The 13,561-nt window shown below is 39.1% G+C and overlaps 1 protein-coding gene across 2 annotated transcripts in view; it reads left to right on the plus strand.

Moving 5' to 3' along the window:
- Positions 1–158: 158 nt before the first annotated feature.
- fign (fidgetin) overlaps positions 159–13,561 on the plus strand; it is a 32,413-nt gene continuing 19,010 nt past the window's right edge. Inside the window, exons 1-2 of one of the 2 annotated variants that reach the window (XM_050048715.1) lie at positions 159–313; positions 1,162–1,196. In XM_050048715.1, coding sequence (XP_049904672.1) covers positions 1,172–1,196 — 25 coding nt within the window. In that variant the 5' untranslated portion in view covers positions 159–313; positions 1,162–1,171. The remainder of the gene's footprint in view (positions 314–1,161; positions 1,197–13,561) is intronic. The other variant, XM_050048716.1, reaches the window with a different exon arrangement.

The raw sequence follows: 13,561 nt of genomic DNA on the forward strand, positions 1-13,561 counted from the left end.
GAGAGGGCCTATAGCGAGATGTTGTCATGATAGGCTGCTTGTGAAGTGCTGCTTATTAGGCTTGATTCTCTTTGAATTTGGCTCCCGCCGCACAGATCATGCGCAGTGTGCCGCGTGCTGCCTTCAGTCAGCGGAGCAGCTGTCCAGGGTTTGGAATTCCAACATGGCAGAGGCTGTGGTCAGTCTTCCCCTCACTAACTTGGAATGGTTTCAAATCGCGAGCAGCCGCGCTTAACCTCCGCGAGCCATTCATCTGCGCACTCACCGGATCGATGGTACTATAAACCCTGACGCTGCTCTGGCACCTACACAGGTAAGTCTTATCATGTCTATCAGCGATGTTGACAATTAAAAAGAGAAACGGAGCAGCCCTGTACGCGCAAACGCTCGCCGAGAGACTGTGTCGCGCATCACAGAAACTGCAGCGCAGTCTGTGGCCACTCATTCTGCGTTTGCACAAGCTACATGACTTGTCATCGTCTGAGGAAAGAGAAAATAAACGCGTTAAAGTTCCGGGATTAGACGTAGTTTGCATTTAATGTTTTCCTCACTGCACTTCCAGGACACGGTTACATACACGTCTGGAAGTGGTCTCCTAAATAACTTTCCTGCAACGAGAAGTTTTTGCATGTCAGCCTGAATAAAACTTGCCGCGATAACCGCAGGCGGGAGGTTAATAGATGGGTTGTCATTGCGCTCTTAGTGGGACAACTGCTGGCAAGTAATCTATTTTAAAAGTAAAGGGAGGGGGGCATCACGCTGGTTTAGCCTCTTCCTCTAATAGGCGGCATGAAGAATGTGTGTTTTATGTCATCTACAGCCTCTCACATGCTTCCTATTCTCTCGTTTCAACTCGCGCAAGAAGTGACAGGCTCCAGCCGTGCCTGTGTGGCTCTCTGCGTCTCCGTCCAGGGCTGCTGATTTCAAATTATTATTTCATTTCACTCGCATGTTCCGTTTCCCTTTTTGGTCTGCATTGTCCTCAGTTACACGACCCTAAATGAATACCTGAAGAAAGAAACAAGGGACCGTGCGTTTTTTTTTTAAACTTGTGAAATCCGATATCTGAGGAAAAAAGTGCCTGTATTGAGAAGCAACCTTTGGAATTCCTCCTCGTGAAAATTCCGTTTCTGCTGTTTTCCCCTCTCCTCTTGTTTTTAGGCTTGAAGACATGATCACTAGCACCAGTATTTATGGTACGTTCATTTTGGAATTATCATTAATATTGTTGTCATGATTTCATATTTGTCATATTTGCAATGATGCTGTTATTGCAGCAATGCTTTTTGTATATTTGTGCATGTTTGGTTCATCTTCAAAAGTTTACTTAATTTAGGTTATAATAATAATAATGATAATAATACATGAGCACAGTCCAGAGATTACAGCACAATAATGTGATTAATTTCATACAAGTGGCATTATCAATTAGGCTCAAAGTATCCTGTGCAGGTTAAAGAATTTGCCCCCAATTTAATTTGGTTTTGCTTTCTGTTTCTGACATTCTTAATGTGAAGTTTTCTTTCTCATTGCACTGCTTTCATATTTCTGCATGCATAACTCCAACAATATGAATATTTTTGCCTCATAGACAATAGACGTGAATTTATCCCAAAATGTTGCAAATTTCCATTTAGAGACTAAATTTCAAACACACACTTTTCTTTTCTTTTTACATTTTCTGTTGTGGAGACATAGTCTGCTATTATGACATTTATTAGCCATAAATTAAATATTGAGAAATTTAAAAAGATGATATCATGACAGCTTTAAAATGTCATTGATTGTAAAATGTATGACATGGCTGTAGCTCAGGATCTTTTGCAAATGTTTAAAAATGACTGTCTAGTGAAATGCCTGTTGTTAAAATGAAAACTGAACAGAACAATACATAAAGCATCACAGTTATTATCTGGCACCATGATATAAAAACTAAATCTGGTGTTCAGCAATTATACATTTGAAGGATGATGGAAAAGTAAGTACTTGCTCTACAGCAATTCTATAATATGTTGACAATATTATTATAGTATAGGTAATTTGTAAAAAAAAAAAAACCTTATGGAATATAGTACGACTTCACAGTTGGCCTTGTTTCATTTAGGAAGTTGTCATGCACTTTTATATTTACTTGTCACACTGTTTAACAATTCACTAGTGCAACTAAATCACATTTGCTCGCAAATTATTTGAAAGGCAGCGTCGAAAAATTGCTGTTATTCATGTTGCAGTGGAAATGGTTTGTGACAAACCAGTAAATGGATCCCAGCATGGACACAAAGTCAGGAGGTGTAACAAGTTGTGTGCTGTCTCCCTTTTGCAAACACTTTGTCCTGAGCGAACCGTTCCCACCTCCATAGAACAATTTACTTAATTGTGTTCACACATTTCATTTGCATGTTTTCCTTTGAGAGGAAATTAACATCATCAGCAGTGAGCTGAAGTATGTTTTCATTCCTCTTCAAAAAAATAACAGCATTGCACCATCCGTCACTCAGTGGGGAGAAAAAAAATGTACATTACTACCACGTTCATTATGTTTGAGTGTTTGGTTGTAATGTGTTTTTGTAAAGTGGGTATTAAATTTGTTGGTCGGACTTTTATGTGTTTCATATTTAGACCCCCCCTCATGTGTGGCTGTGGTGGGTATTTTGTATTACAAAAGAACTTTGATTTGAGCTACTCAGATACGGATACTGAGCAAAGTGGGATATAGTTTGGAGCAATTAATAATATTTGAATCTGTATCTACAGCTTGCAGTCTGAAATACACTGCGCAGTCTGTTAAATGTACTATTTTATATTTTTGATATCAATCAATCAATATCATCAATTTAGAACTTTGACAAATCACAATAATGCATTGTGGAAGTAATTGAAAATATACAGTATAAGTGTTTATATTGAAAAATTATAACGTCTCTGCACAGCAAAAACAATCCTTGTGCATTCATCAAACCGTTCCCCCATTTCTCTCTTAATTATCAAGTACAACCTGGTGATATTTATCAGAGTTCAAACCCTGGAGGGGTTCCATGTCTGAGCTCCTGCAGCGTGTTAGGTGATTCTTGCAGGTCCTTACTTAACCCCAGACACCTCGGGTGTGCATGGAAAGGAGCTGACAGCTCTGTTTATTTCTGATAGGATAGCACTTATGATAGCAATCTAAGCTGTCACTCGACGTGGATCTCTGAGCTGAATTTGACGACAGATGCTGACCCCCCTGTTTTCATAACCCTCTTTACTGAGTGTCACACATGTTCACACTTTGAAGAGTGACTGTAAATAATAACAAGAAGTTGTGTGAAGTAAACTACAGTTAATAATTACATCCACCCATTTCCCAGCGATGCAAGGGCGTAGAAATACACTTGTTATTTTTAGTTGCGCTGTATTGACAAAGAAATTGCTAAAGTGTTTGCTCGTTGTTTTAATGTAGTCAGATAGATTCATAATCAGGAAAATCACATTTCCAAAGTCATCTATAAATTTCAAAATTGTTATTAATATTTTTTAGAAAAATGTAGCTTTACAAGCTCCTTTTTATTTGAGCAAATTCCAGAAATTCAGTATCTGTGTTGTCTGCTGTTATGACCATTATAACACACAGCATATCTTGACTCATTGTCACGTTACTTAATGTGTCTGTGTGAAGCAATTTAGCTACTATAAACACTCTGTCCATAATCTGAAGTGTGCAGCACTATCAGCGATCTGATCACTTAAATTGACAGCATGAGTTAAACCATGATTAAAGGGAGGTGGTATACGACAGGACAGACACTTTATATACAGTATGTGCACTAATGATGAGAATTAAAGCCACCTCCTGAATACCTGGAGCTGACTCTGTGTAAACACCCCCTGGGATGTCTGCAATGCTGTCTGTAAATTGATGAAATATTAATCTTTACAGACGGATCTATTTGTCAGTAACTACTACTAAGAAATCCCATTCAGCCACACGACTATGTTTAATGAGATCAGCGCAGGATTGTCATCTTTAAGCAAATATGTTAAGTGGTGTCTTTCCTGTGTTTTATATAAAAAGCGAGGGAGTCCCCAATGGAGTAAAGACGCTAGCAGAAGGGACAAAAAAAAAAAAGAGAGAAAAACTCCAGTCTTTCTTCTAAGTATTCCACGTCTTCCTCCCTCCCTCCCCTCTCTTTCTCTCTCCATCTCCCTCTCTCTTGTATCCACATCTCTGTCGTTTCCCTCATGGCAGCTTGCTATGTTATCTTTGTGTGTTTCTTTCTACGCTGACAATTCTTGCAGTGATCTAAGTTGGACTGCATTAGAAAGTGGAGGCAGCTGTCTGTTGCTATACTGAGGGACGTGTTTGCTCTACTGCAAAGATGAAGGACCATGAATCCTTGACATCCTCCCTTTCTCTCCCCTCCGCCTCCTCCTCCTCCTCCTCCTCCTCTTCCTACCATCTCATTTAGACACAGCGACTGTCTGCTCAGACTTGTTTTTTTTCTTCCTCTGAGTGACAGCATATGGCATGGACATTTTCTAAAATGCATGTGCCTACCATTGGCTGCTTGTACTAACCCTTCATATGTCTCCTAGCTACAGGCCTGTTGTGTTATTTGTTCCTCGTACTCAAACAGAATACTTACAGTTTGGTGTTAAAAGACTCTGGTGGATAAAACAACACAGGTTGCATATTAGGAACCAAGTGGATATTTAGTCTTAACACTGCTCACATCACTTTCTGTGGTTGCACATATTTTATCATTTAAATGTTTTTAAGGGTTGTGCAAGTGCATGTCTTTGTGCACGTACTGTGTGTGTGTGCCTGTCTGTTTCTCTTTGTGCATGTTTTTTTCCAGTCCAGTTTAAGGGAGGACACAATGCTTTGTTCTCTATTTATCCATTTAATCTTTCATACATACATCTTGTGTTTATATGATCCATACCATAATGCACAATGTGCCTATAGAGCTTATGCCTCTGTAAATGACTGATTATAACTGCAACACATCCATAAGTCACGTGGTAAAGCTGGTTTATTCAGGCCATACATGCCAGGCATATTATTTACATGGAGTGTGGCATTTGTTGCTTTCAACTCCTTGTTCTCCTCATTTCGCCAACATGTTGAAACACAGGCTTTGTTTCATCTCCTTCGCATGAGGTGTCTGTGCACTCATAAGGAGACGAGGCAGCTCCGCGCCTGTTGGGGATTGGCTAGAATAGACAATCCCCAGGTGTACTAAACTAGGTTTAGCACTAAGGCTTTTAATCTGGACTTGTAGGAGATTCATGTGCATTCATAGATTTGCCTCTGTAATTATCATACCCCCAGTGGCAGCCAGAGAGACGTTTGCCTAAATCACTGATGTCCTCATTACACTGTTTACATTTTAATTAGACATGCTAAATTCTTGATTTTTTTTTTTTTTTTTTTTTATTTTTTTTTTTTTTTTTTTTTTTTGTAGTGGCCATAAAGATTGGAGGTTTTCCTCAGCAAAGATAGACTATGCCTGGAGTGTTGCCTGGCTGTATGTGTGCATCTCGGAAAGGGGGAGAATTTTCTCACAGTTCTTGTATTGTTAGCGTAGCCTTCTTTACATACCCTTAAATGATTTATTGTGGCTGAGAGCATCATGCGTAGCTTGCTTTATGAGCAAAGTCTGAATGGAGTGGCAGTAGACAGCTTTAGGATGATAGTATGAACATTTTATGTATCTATAACAAATCATATGACATTACGACTGAATCTGCTTCCATATCGTTAAATTATGTCTTTGGCCGGATTATTTATTGTTACTCTCAGGCAGTGAATATTCAAACCCCCAAGGACTATGATTAACAAAGTCTACAATTCCATGATTTTTGAATATAGCTGGCACTTTGAGCTGTCATTGTGTGCCTGAGTACTGTTGCTTATCATTGAATAACCTTGGTGAAGAGAGGTGTTTTTTCCTGTCCTTCTTCCAAGGTGTTTTTTTTTTTTTTTTTTTTTTGTTATTGCGTGCAGTTGGGGAGTTTTGTATTGTGAGAGAGCAGCAAGCCTTTCACAAGAGGATAAGAGAAAACTCAATATTTTTGCTGTATTGAAATTCCTCTTGTGTTCTCACAAAACAGTGTCTGACTAATCTGGCAATCGAGGCCGCCATTCTATCTGGACTGAAAACCCAGTGCAACAAGAGAAGCTTTAAGTACTTTTTCACCACCCCACTTTTGTCAGCTTCATTATATGTAAATGGACGTATTTGAAGTGTACTTTTTTAAAATTCATACTCTCAGATTTTGTCTTGATGCTGACCTGTCTTAATCAATATAACCCCTTAATTATGATAACACCAAGAGGCTGTGATCCAGCTGCTTTGATTCTACAAAAGTGTAGCTTGCTCTAAATTTAATCAGAGATAAAATATGTAACTGTGAAAAAAAAAAATTAGAGTTTGAATAAATTTGTCCAACAGAATAAGGCTGTATGTCAACCATTTTATTTTGCCATTGTGTGACAGTGTAATAGTCTTATAATCCATGTGTTGAAATAATGCCTGAATTAACTTTGATATTTATATTCAAGAGCATGCAAGGATTTGCTTTGAATATAAATGTTAATCGACTGTTTTTCCTCATCCCATTCATCACATCCCATGCTAATTGTCTCAAATTGATATTTGAGACAATTAGCTGAAGCGATGATCAGACGAGATGTGAGCTATCAGTGGTTTTTCCGCAAAAGTTCTCAGCGATTCATTCATCCTCGGTGGAGCTGGGTGGCTGACAGGTTGGCATGGTGCCAGGTGCTGGCAGAGGGGGCTTTGAGTGCCAGGGACGGGACCAGGTGCTGGCAGAGGGGGCTTTGAGTGCCAGGGACGGGAGAGGATGGGTTGAGGTCTGCCTGATGGTGTGGAGGGGAGGGGGGAAGGGAAGAGGGGATAGAGGGGTGAGTATACGCTGCCATAAAGGTTTAAGGTGTCAGGCTGCGGCAAGGCAGCGGGTGTCTGCAGTGACACTGTGACGTGACCACAGCAGCATGCACAGAAGTGAGGCAGGGCGACTGGATATTTGGAGATAGCCAGTGATGTTATATTGTTGTTATAGTACCCGGCTTACTAGGGTGTTGGGTACTTTGTTATTTAACTGCATAAACCACAAATTATGTTTCTACAAGGTAGCTGTTAGAGGTGGAGGTGGAGGGTAGCAGCTCACGGTTTCTGTAGAAATAATTAAATACGAAACAATGAGAAAATGTGACTGGTAGATTAACACATCTAGACATTTTTAAATTCATAAACATGTTTCCTTTTTTCTCTTGCTTGCTATCTGTTGGTTAATAGTCATTAGAAGTCTTGCTGCCTGGCGTGTGGCCTATTTGACAGTCCCTCTTAGAGTCCACACGGAATTAGATTAATTTAAATCAGAAAAATAAGAGTGCAAAAAAACAAAAAGAGCGCTCAAGAGTTGAGCATCATCACAGAGCTTTATGAGGGCTGACACTTCTTTTGTGTTCATTATCAGGAAATCACCTCAGGGAGTCGTGTTGACTTTGCATGGTCTAAAATAGCTGTTACAGCGGACTGCCCCGTGCTCGCTCACTCGCTTCCACTCCAAGTATCTGGGGAGGCAAGGTGGAAATACCAAACGAAGGTTCTGCTGAGAAACGCTAAACATAGTATAAACTCCCACTTTAACAAAACGAAATCAAGCCATTTGTCCAGTTGCGCTGTCTAGGATGTTGTGAGCAATAAACAAGAGCTCGTGTTCTGTGTAAAAAGGTGTGATTCCAGTGTGCAGTCTAGTATTACGTCTGCAGGAATCACAAGTGGACAGAATGTTTTCAAGTTTTTAGCTGGTTGCTGCCACCAGCTCAGTTTGGCCACTGATCATTTTTTTCCTAGGGTGAATAAAAACTAAAAGTATATTTTTATTGTTTTATTTTTCACCCTGATTTAAAGGAAAATGTATTAACATTATGTCATTGCTGGCTTTAGCACGCCTGCACAGGGTTTATAGCAGCATTTCTATACTGCACAGAACAATAGTAGATTCATTTACTTGGAGCGTGATGTTTCTGCAGTCCAAACCCTGACTGCATCGCCTCTCCCACATCTTTAAATGGATCCCATGAGTCTTCAGCTCTGTTGTTTCCATTATTCATTTCAAAACTTCCATGTAGAATGGAGAGGCTAGAGGGGTGAAAAATAATTTTGTGTCTGAAAAAAAAATTGATGTAGAGCAAAGTCACTGCTTTATGCAAAGTGTGCCATGCCTGGGGAGCATGTGAGCTGGCGTACTGTAGGAGGAGTGAATGCTTGGGCGAGGGACGGACTGTATGTGTGTGTGCCTTGCCTGTGTGTGTCTGCGTGTTCCTGTCAGTCTGTCAGTTAGGCCTAATGTGGCTCCCTAGAGGTACCTGGGGGAGACCCATCTAGCACCCAGTCAGCCTCTGCTGGCGGCCAAGTGGTGACAACGGGTTCCCACAGAGAGAGGAAGTGTCATAGTATGTATGTAAACTAGTGACAGATGACTGGAGACATGTGGCCTGTAGACACCGCGCCTGAAAGTAAAGCAGTTTTGCCTCTTCGACTTCCTTTCTCTCTTCCCACTTGAGACTTCAGAGAGCGAGCATCAGGCTGCACAACAGCATGGAATACATTGACAACAAGTCAAAGATGTGAATAAAAAGGATGCAAATCATTTGGCATGAAAAGACACATGCTATGTGCAAAGGTTTTGTTTGCCTTTGAAAGGCTGTAGCAAAGGAGTGAGGAGTTTTTAGTGTGCAGAGCTTCAGGCAGCTTTTCTAGGTCACAGGTCATGTGGGTCAGTGTTACACTCCCTGCAGCCTCACTTCAACCCTCGGTCTGGAAATAGAACATGCAACGTCACCCAGCCAGGAGGGAGGTAGATTCCAGACCTCAGTGGCCACGGGCTGCACATGTGGAATCTGCTCGTGTAGTTGACCCCAAATGTTTGAAACTCAGAATGCTCCCAGTAGGATATTGTTATTTCATGCATACCCAAATGAGCAAGGCTGTACGAATTGCCTTGTACAAAGTGGACCAGTATACTTAGACTCTTCACTGTCGGCCGTTCACAATTCATCAAGGGAACTCGCACCAGCCAGAGGCAGATTTATTTAACAGTATGCACATAACCTGTAAGAGAGGCAAAACATAGCAAATAAACTGTGGAGTAGTTGTCGTTTTTTTATATTGCATATTTCAGCCAGCAGGCCCTTTGCCTACTTTCCTCTTTTAAGCATTCATTGTAATGGATGGAAAGCTGGCACATGGAAGACAGACATTCAACCAGTGTGAAAAATCAAGCAAAGATCTCATCCAAGCCTTATAATCATAGGCCATGGAGCACTTCTACTATTAGGCTTCTTACTGAAGCATCTTTTTTTAGCCCAATTTGCATCTTACATATACAGCATTTGTCACAAGTGTTTTGTATATTATAAAATGTGAACTGGATGTTAATACTATAGTTGTACTGGTTTAAATTCCCACCATGATGGCCATAAATTGAATTTTTTTTTGTGTTTGCAGAAAGAACAGGCAGTGGAATGTCTCTACAGTTTCTATTTTCTTATTTCCTAATACATACTCATTGACACTAGTGTTACCTGGAAAGACAGACAAGGAGTCAACAGCTTGATAGGGTGCCATGAAAGGTCACCAGTCACATTATAACTTCATGTGTAAATTCTGCTACATGTTTAAATAAAGGTGTAGATTTCAGGGTGGACTCAGAGGACATGTCCCCCTCAATATTTAGAAAAAGTCCATTTTGTCCTCCCCCAATAAAAGCATGAAAGTAGCAGAGGGCTTTTATTTTGGCAAAATTAAAACATTTACACTGTAAAGTGAAGCAGAAAAGACACAAATTGGTGCTTAAAAATTCATCAGAGTGCAGGAAATTAAGTATCTGGCCCCCAAACTTCCTGCTTCACGTGTGTCCCCCACCCCAATGTTGGAACACAACACAGGCACTTGTGTTTAAATCTATTTTTCTTGATTTTAAGCACTTATGCAGCACCTAAAATGGATGCAGTCAACTGTGGCATATGCATTTTTATTTATTTTGTTGTTGCAAAACGGTGCATGATTCACAATAACTTCATAATGCTGACATAATAGCTCGAATGCAGAATTACAAGCAGACATTTGTGTCACTGTGATTCCCATAACAGATATTATCTAATATTTAGCCAGTGCAGCACTAGCATCACATATTTGATCTGATAATTAGAGTACAGTATGATTGCCGTATTGTGTTTACAGTAATACATGAGCATTTGTGAGTTGTGATAGTGAACACCTGGCCCTTTCCCTAATAGTGAGTTTAATTTGAGAGGAAGCTACATGTCCAAGCGACACCTCCTGGTCCCGCTATCTATCCAGGGAAGTAAAATCTATCAGCACTGATGAGTTCGTGCTCCAACAAATATATCTGTGCCAAACTGTTTATTGTGAGCTCCAATAGTGCTATTGTGCTATACTCTCGTCCATGTGGTGCAACGAGCCAATTCACATTTGAGCAATGGCTGACCCTAGGTTGTGTATATTGATGAGTGGGATTTGTTTCTTAATAGAATTGTGTCTAATTAATTAGCTTTTAATTGGTTGAACTCTGTACATGCAAATGCAGCACAATGTAGAACAATCATTGCTTTAAACTGCGTATTGAGGTCGACTTAATGAAATGTGGGGAATGCGTTTGTTGTGTCTGTTTATTCTCATTTCTGTTTCGTGGTGTAAAATTCTCTTCCTCTTACCAGAGAAATGAATTTATAACACTAGAAAGGTGTCAGTTAAACAAAGAGAATAGACATATTTGAAATGCCTGCCTCTCAATTTCTATTCATTATCTCATTTGTTTTTCACAATTGCTTTGTGCCACAGATTAACCTTTTTTTTTCCTTCCCTTCACTTTATAATCTATTAAGGAATACTCTGGAATAATTTCCATTGCACAGCCCTTCTTTCTTGCTTGCCTCATCTCTGTCAAAGAACTGAACTCTTTGAAGGCTGCCACTCTCTCATCCACCTGCCTCACGGAGGTTTACAGTCGTTTTCAATGACAGCTCTCATCCAGAGGCATTCATACAGATTACACTGCTGAGGCAATCACAGTGCTGCCCTGCTACAACATGAATTATGATATATTGTGTCACAGCTTAAGCAGAAGAGACATATTTCTAAATAATTCAAATTATGGATCTCTATTTTCAGTACAGAATAATTTCAACCACAAACAGCTCCTGCTTTTGATTGGTTATTGTTTAGAACAATAGAGTTAGCTGATTTAGATAACGCTATGGAGTGGGAGGGTACATTATATTGATTAGTCTGTGACCATTTTAGTGTCTTTACCGTCTTTCATTTTGTGTCTTTTAAAGTGGTTAACAGGAGGAACACAGACTGCGTTTTATTAAAGCATTTTTCATTGAAATGCTTGGCCTCTATAGCTTAAATAGCCATTTTCAGGAAATAGATAGAGCCAAATACCAGTGACAATGATGCAATTTACAAAGATATAAGATGGGAATATTGAATATAATGGATTAAAAAAAAAAAAAAAAACCTTTAAAGCGCCCATAAAATAAATGTCTGTTATTTCAGTCCTGTCTCTTAGAAATTATGCTGACATACAGCTAATTTGAAACAGCAAATTCTTATTGAGGAAAATGTAATGCCAGCGATTTACATTTTTTATTAGCATAATGAGAAATGTTGCTAATTAATGTATTTGGCAAAACAATGGCGTGAAAAATGTTCTGAACCTATCAGCAAATGTTCACTGACCACGTATTGCAGCTGCTAACTGCAAGAATAGGCAATTTTGCAATACAGTATCCAGTCGTAATGACAACCCCATTATTTTTTAATACTTTTTTTGTATCAAGATCTAACACAAATCACAGTCTTTCCATAAACTAATCCAAAGTGCCTTTGTTACCAAAACCTAAGGCAAGAGTCTGGATGCACTCGTGGGGTCATGATGTCAAACTCCTGCACTTTGTTCGCCTGCCATCCTCCCAACCACCTCCATGCAAAGCCTACACCAATGCAGAATCCAATACCTGAAAGAAAGCAGTTTAGTAACATATAAATGTAATTTCTAGGAGACAGGGTTGGTTATATCTACAAGTCTGCTATTACCGTAAGAAAAATACATGAAAAAAAAAATGCTATAATAGATGTTACAACAAAGTCACCCCCTTGATGTCATGTAAATTCAATACAAAAATGTAAGTGGAATATAAACATAAAGCTACCCCATCTGTAATTCAACACCATGAAGTCTGGCAACAGTAAAGTGAGTTTAGATATTTGATTGAATATGGGTATTTTTTTATTGTTTCATTTCCAGCCACAGTAGGAAAATCTTATCTCTGAACTTATTTTGTGAGAACTTTATGTGATAAATTTCTGTGCAGCAGCTTCTGACACAGCATATAACAAATAGTAATGACAACATGACATACACTGAAGGGGCTGGAATCACTGGAGGATCCACGATACGATATTATCATGATACTTAAGTCACAATATTATAATCTTAAACGCGTTGGGATAGTACTGCGATGAAATATATTGCGATATATTACTATTTATTTCCCTTTTTCAACTGTAAAGTATGTCTCCAAAAGAAAAAATTTGTGAACATAGTTTTCAGTCTGTTCTTCTCACTTCTGCCATTTTATTTGCAGCAAAATGTATGTTGTGGACTGAAAACTATTTGTTTATATTCTAGTAGGCTACCTAAAGTTAATTTGTATTTGTAATATTAATAATTTAAATAATAAAAAATACCTGCACTATGTGACGATACGATATTGCCACAAAAAAATATTGCGATACTTTGTTGTATCGATTTTGTCCTCACCTCTAGTACACTGTACTCATCAGAAGGACACACTCAGTATCTCTGCATATCAGGCAACAGGTGGTTTGCTCTATAATTCTTTTTTTCTAAAGCAAATTAATTTGGCGTCCATGTTATTCCCCATACTAACTCAGCAAAATGAAAATGCCAAACATATCTTGCTAAGTTATACAATGAATATGTGTAAAATGCTGCACAAAACATCTAAAAACATTTGCATCTAATTTGCTCTGACAGTGCCGCCACGAGAAACATGAGCATCACGTAGCTGTATTTGTATATGAAAGTGATATTCTCATTTCACCACTTTAAACTTCTCAGTAAATTTAAGAACACATTAGGATTCAAAGACACCTTTTGCTGGCAATATATTGTCACATACATTAAAGCCAAGTAATATTAAATCCCTTGTAAAAGCAAACTTACTTTTCAAAGCAAATGCCTGAATTCAGCTCCATGGTACAGTACTGACCATGCCACCTTAGCTCTCAGAAGCCATTGTTTGCCAGTGGGCGAACCAATCTCCTAGACAGCTCTTTCCTTGTAAAAGTTCCCCTTTATGGCTTCACTACTGCACTTCAGTAACTTTATTACAGTATAGCTGAGAGATTTCTATTTCATATTGACCTAAGATTGCTTCAGTTGTCTCATTTCACCTTTTGTCTGGCCTGTGTTGGAGAAGTGACCTTCTTTGAGACTT

The sequence above is a fragment of the Epinephelus moara genome, chromosome 7 (assembly GCF_006386435.1).
Source record: "Epinephelus moara isolate mb chromosome 7, YSFRI_EMoa_1.0, whole genome shotgun sequence".
NCBI lineage: Eukaryota > Metazoa > Chordata > Actinopteri > Perciformes > Serranidae > Epinephelus > Epinephelus moara.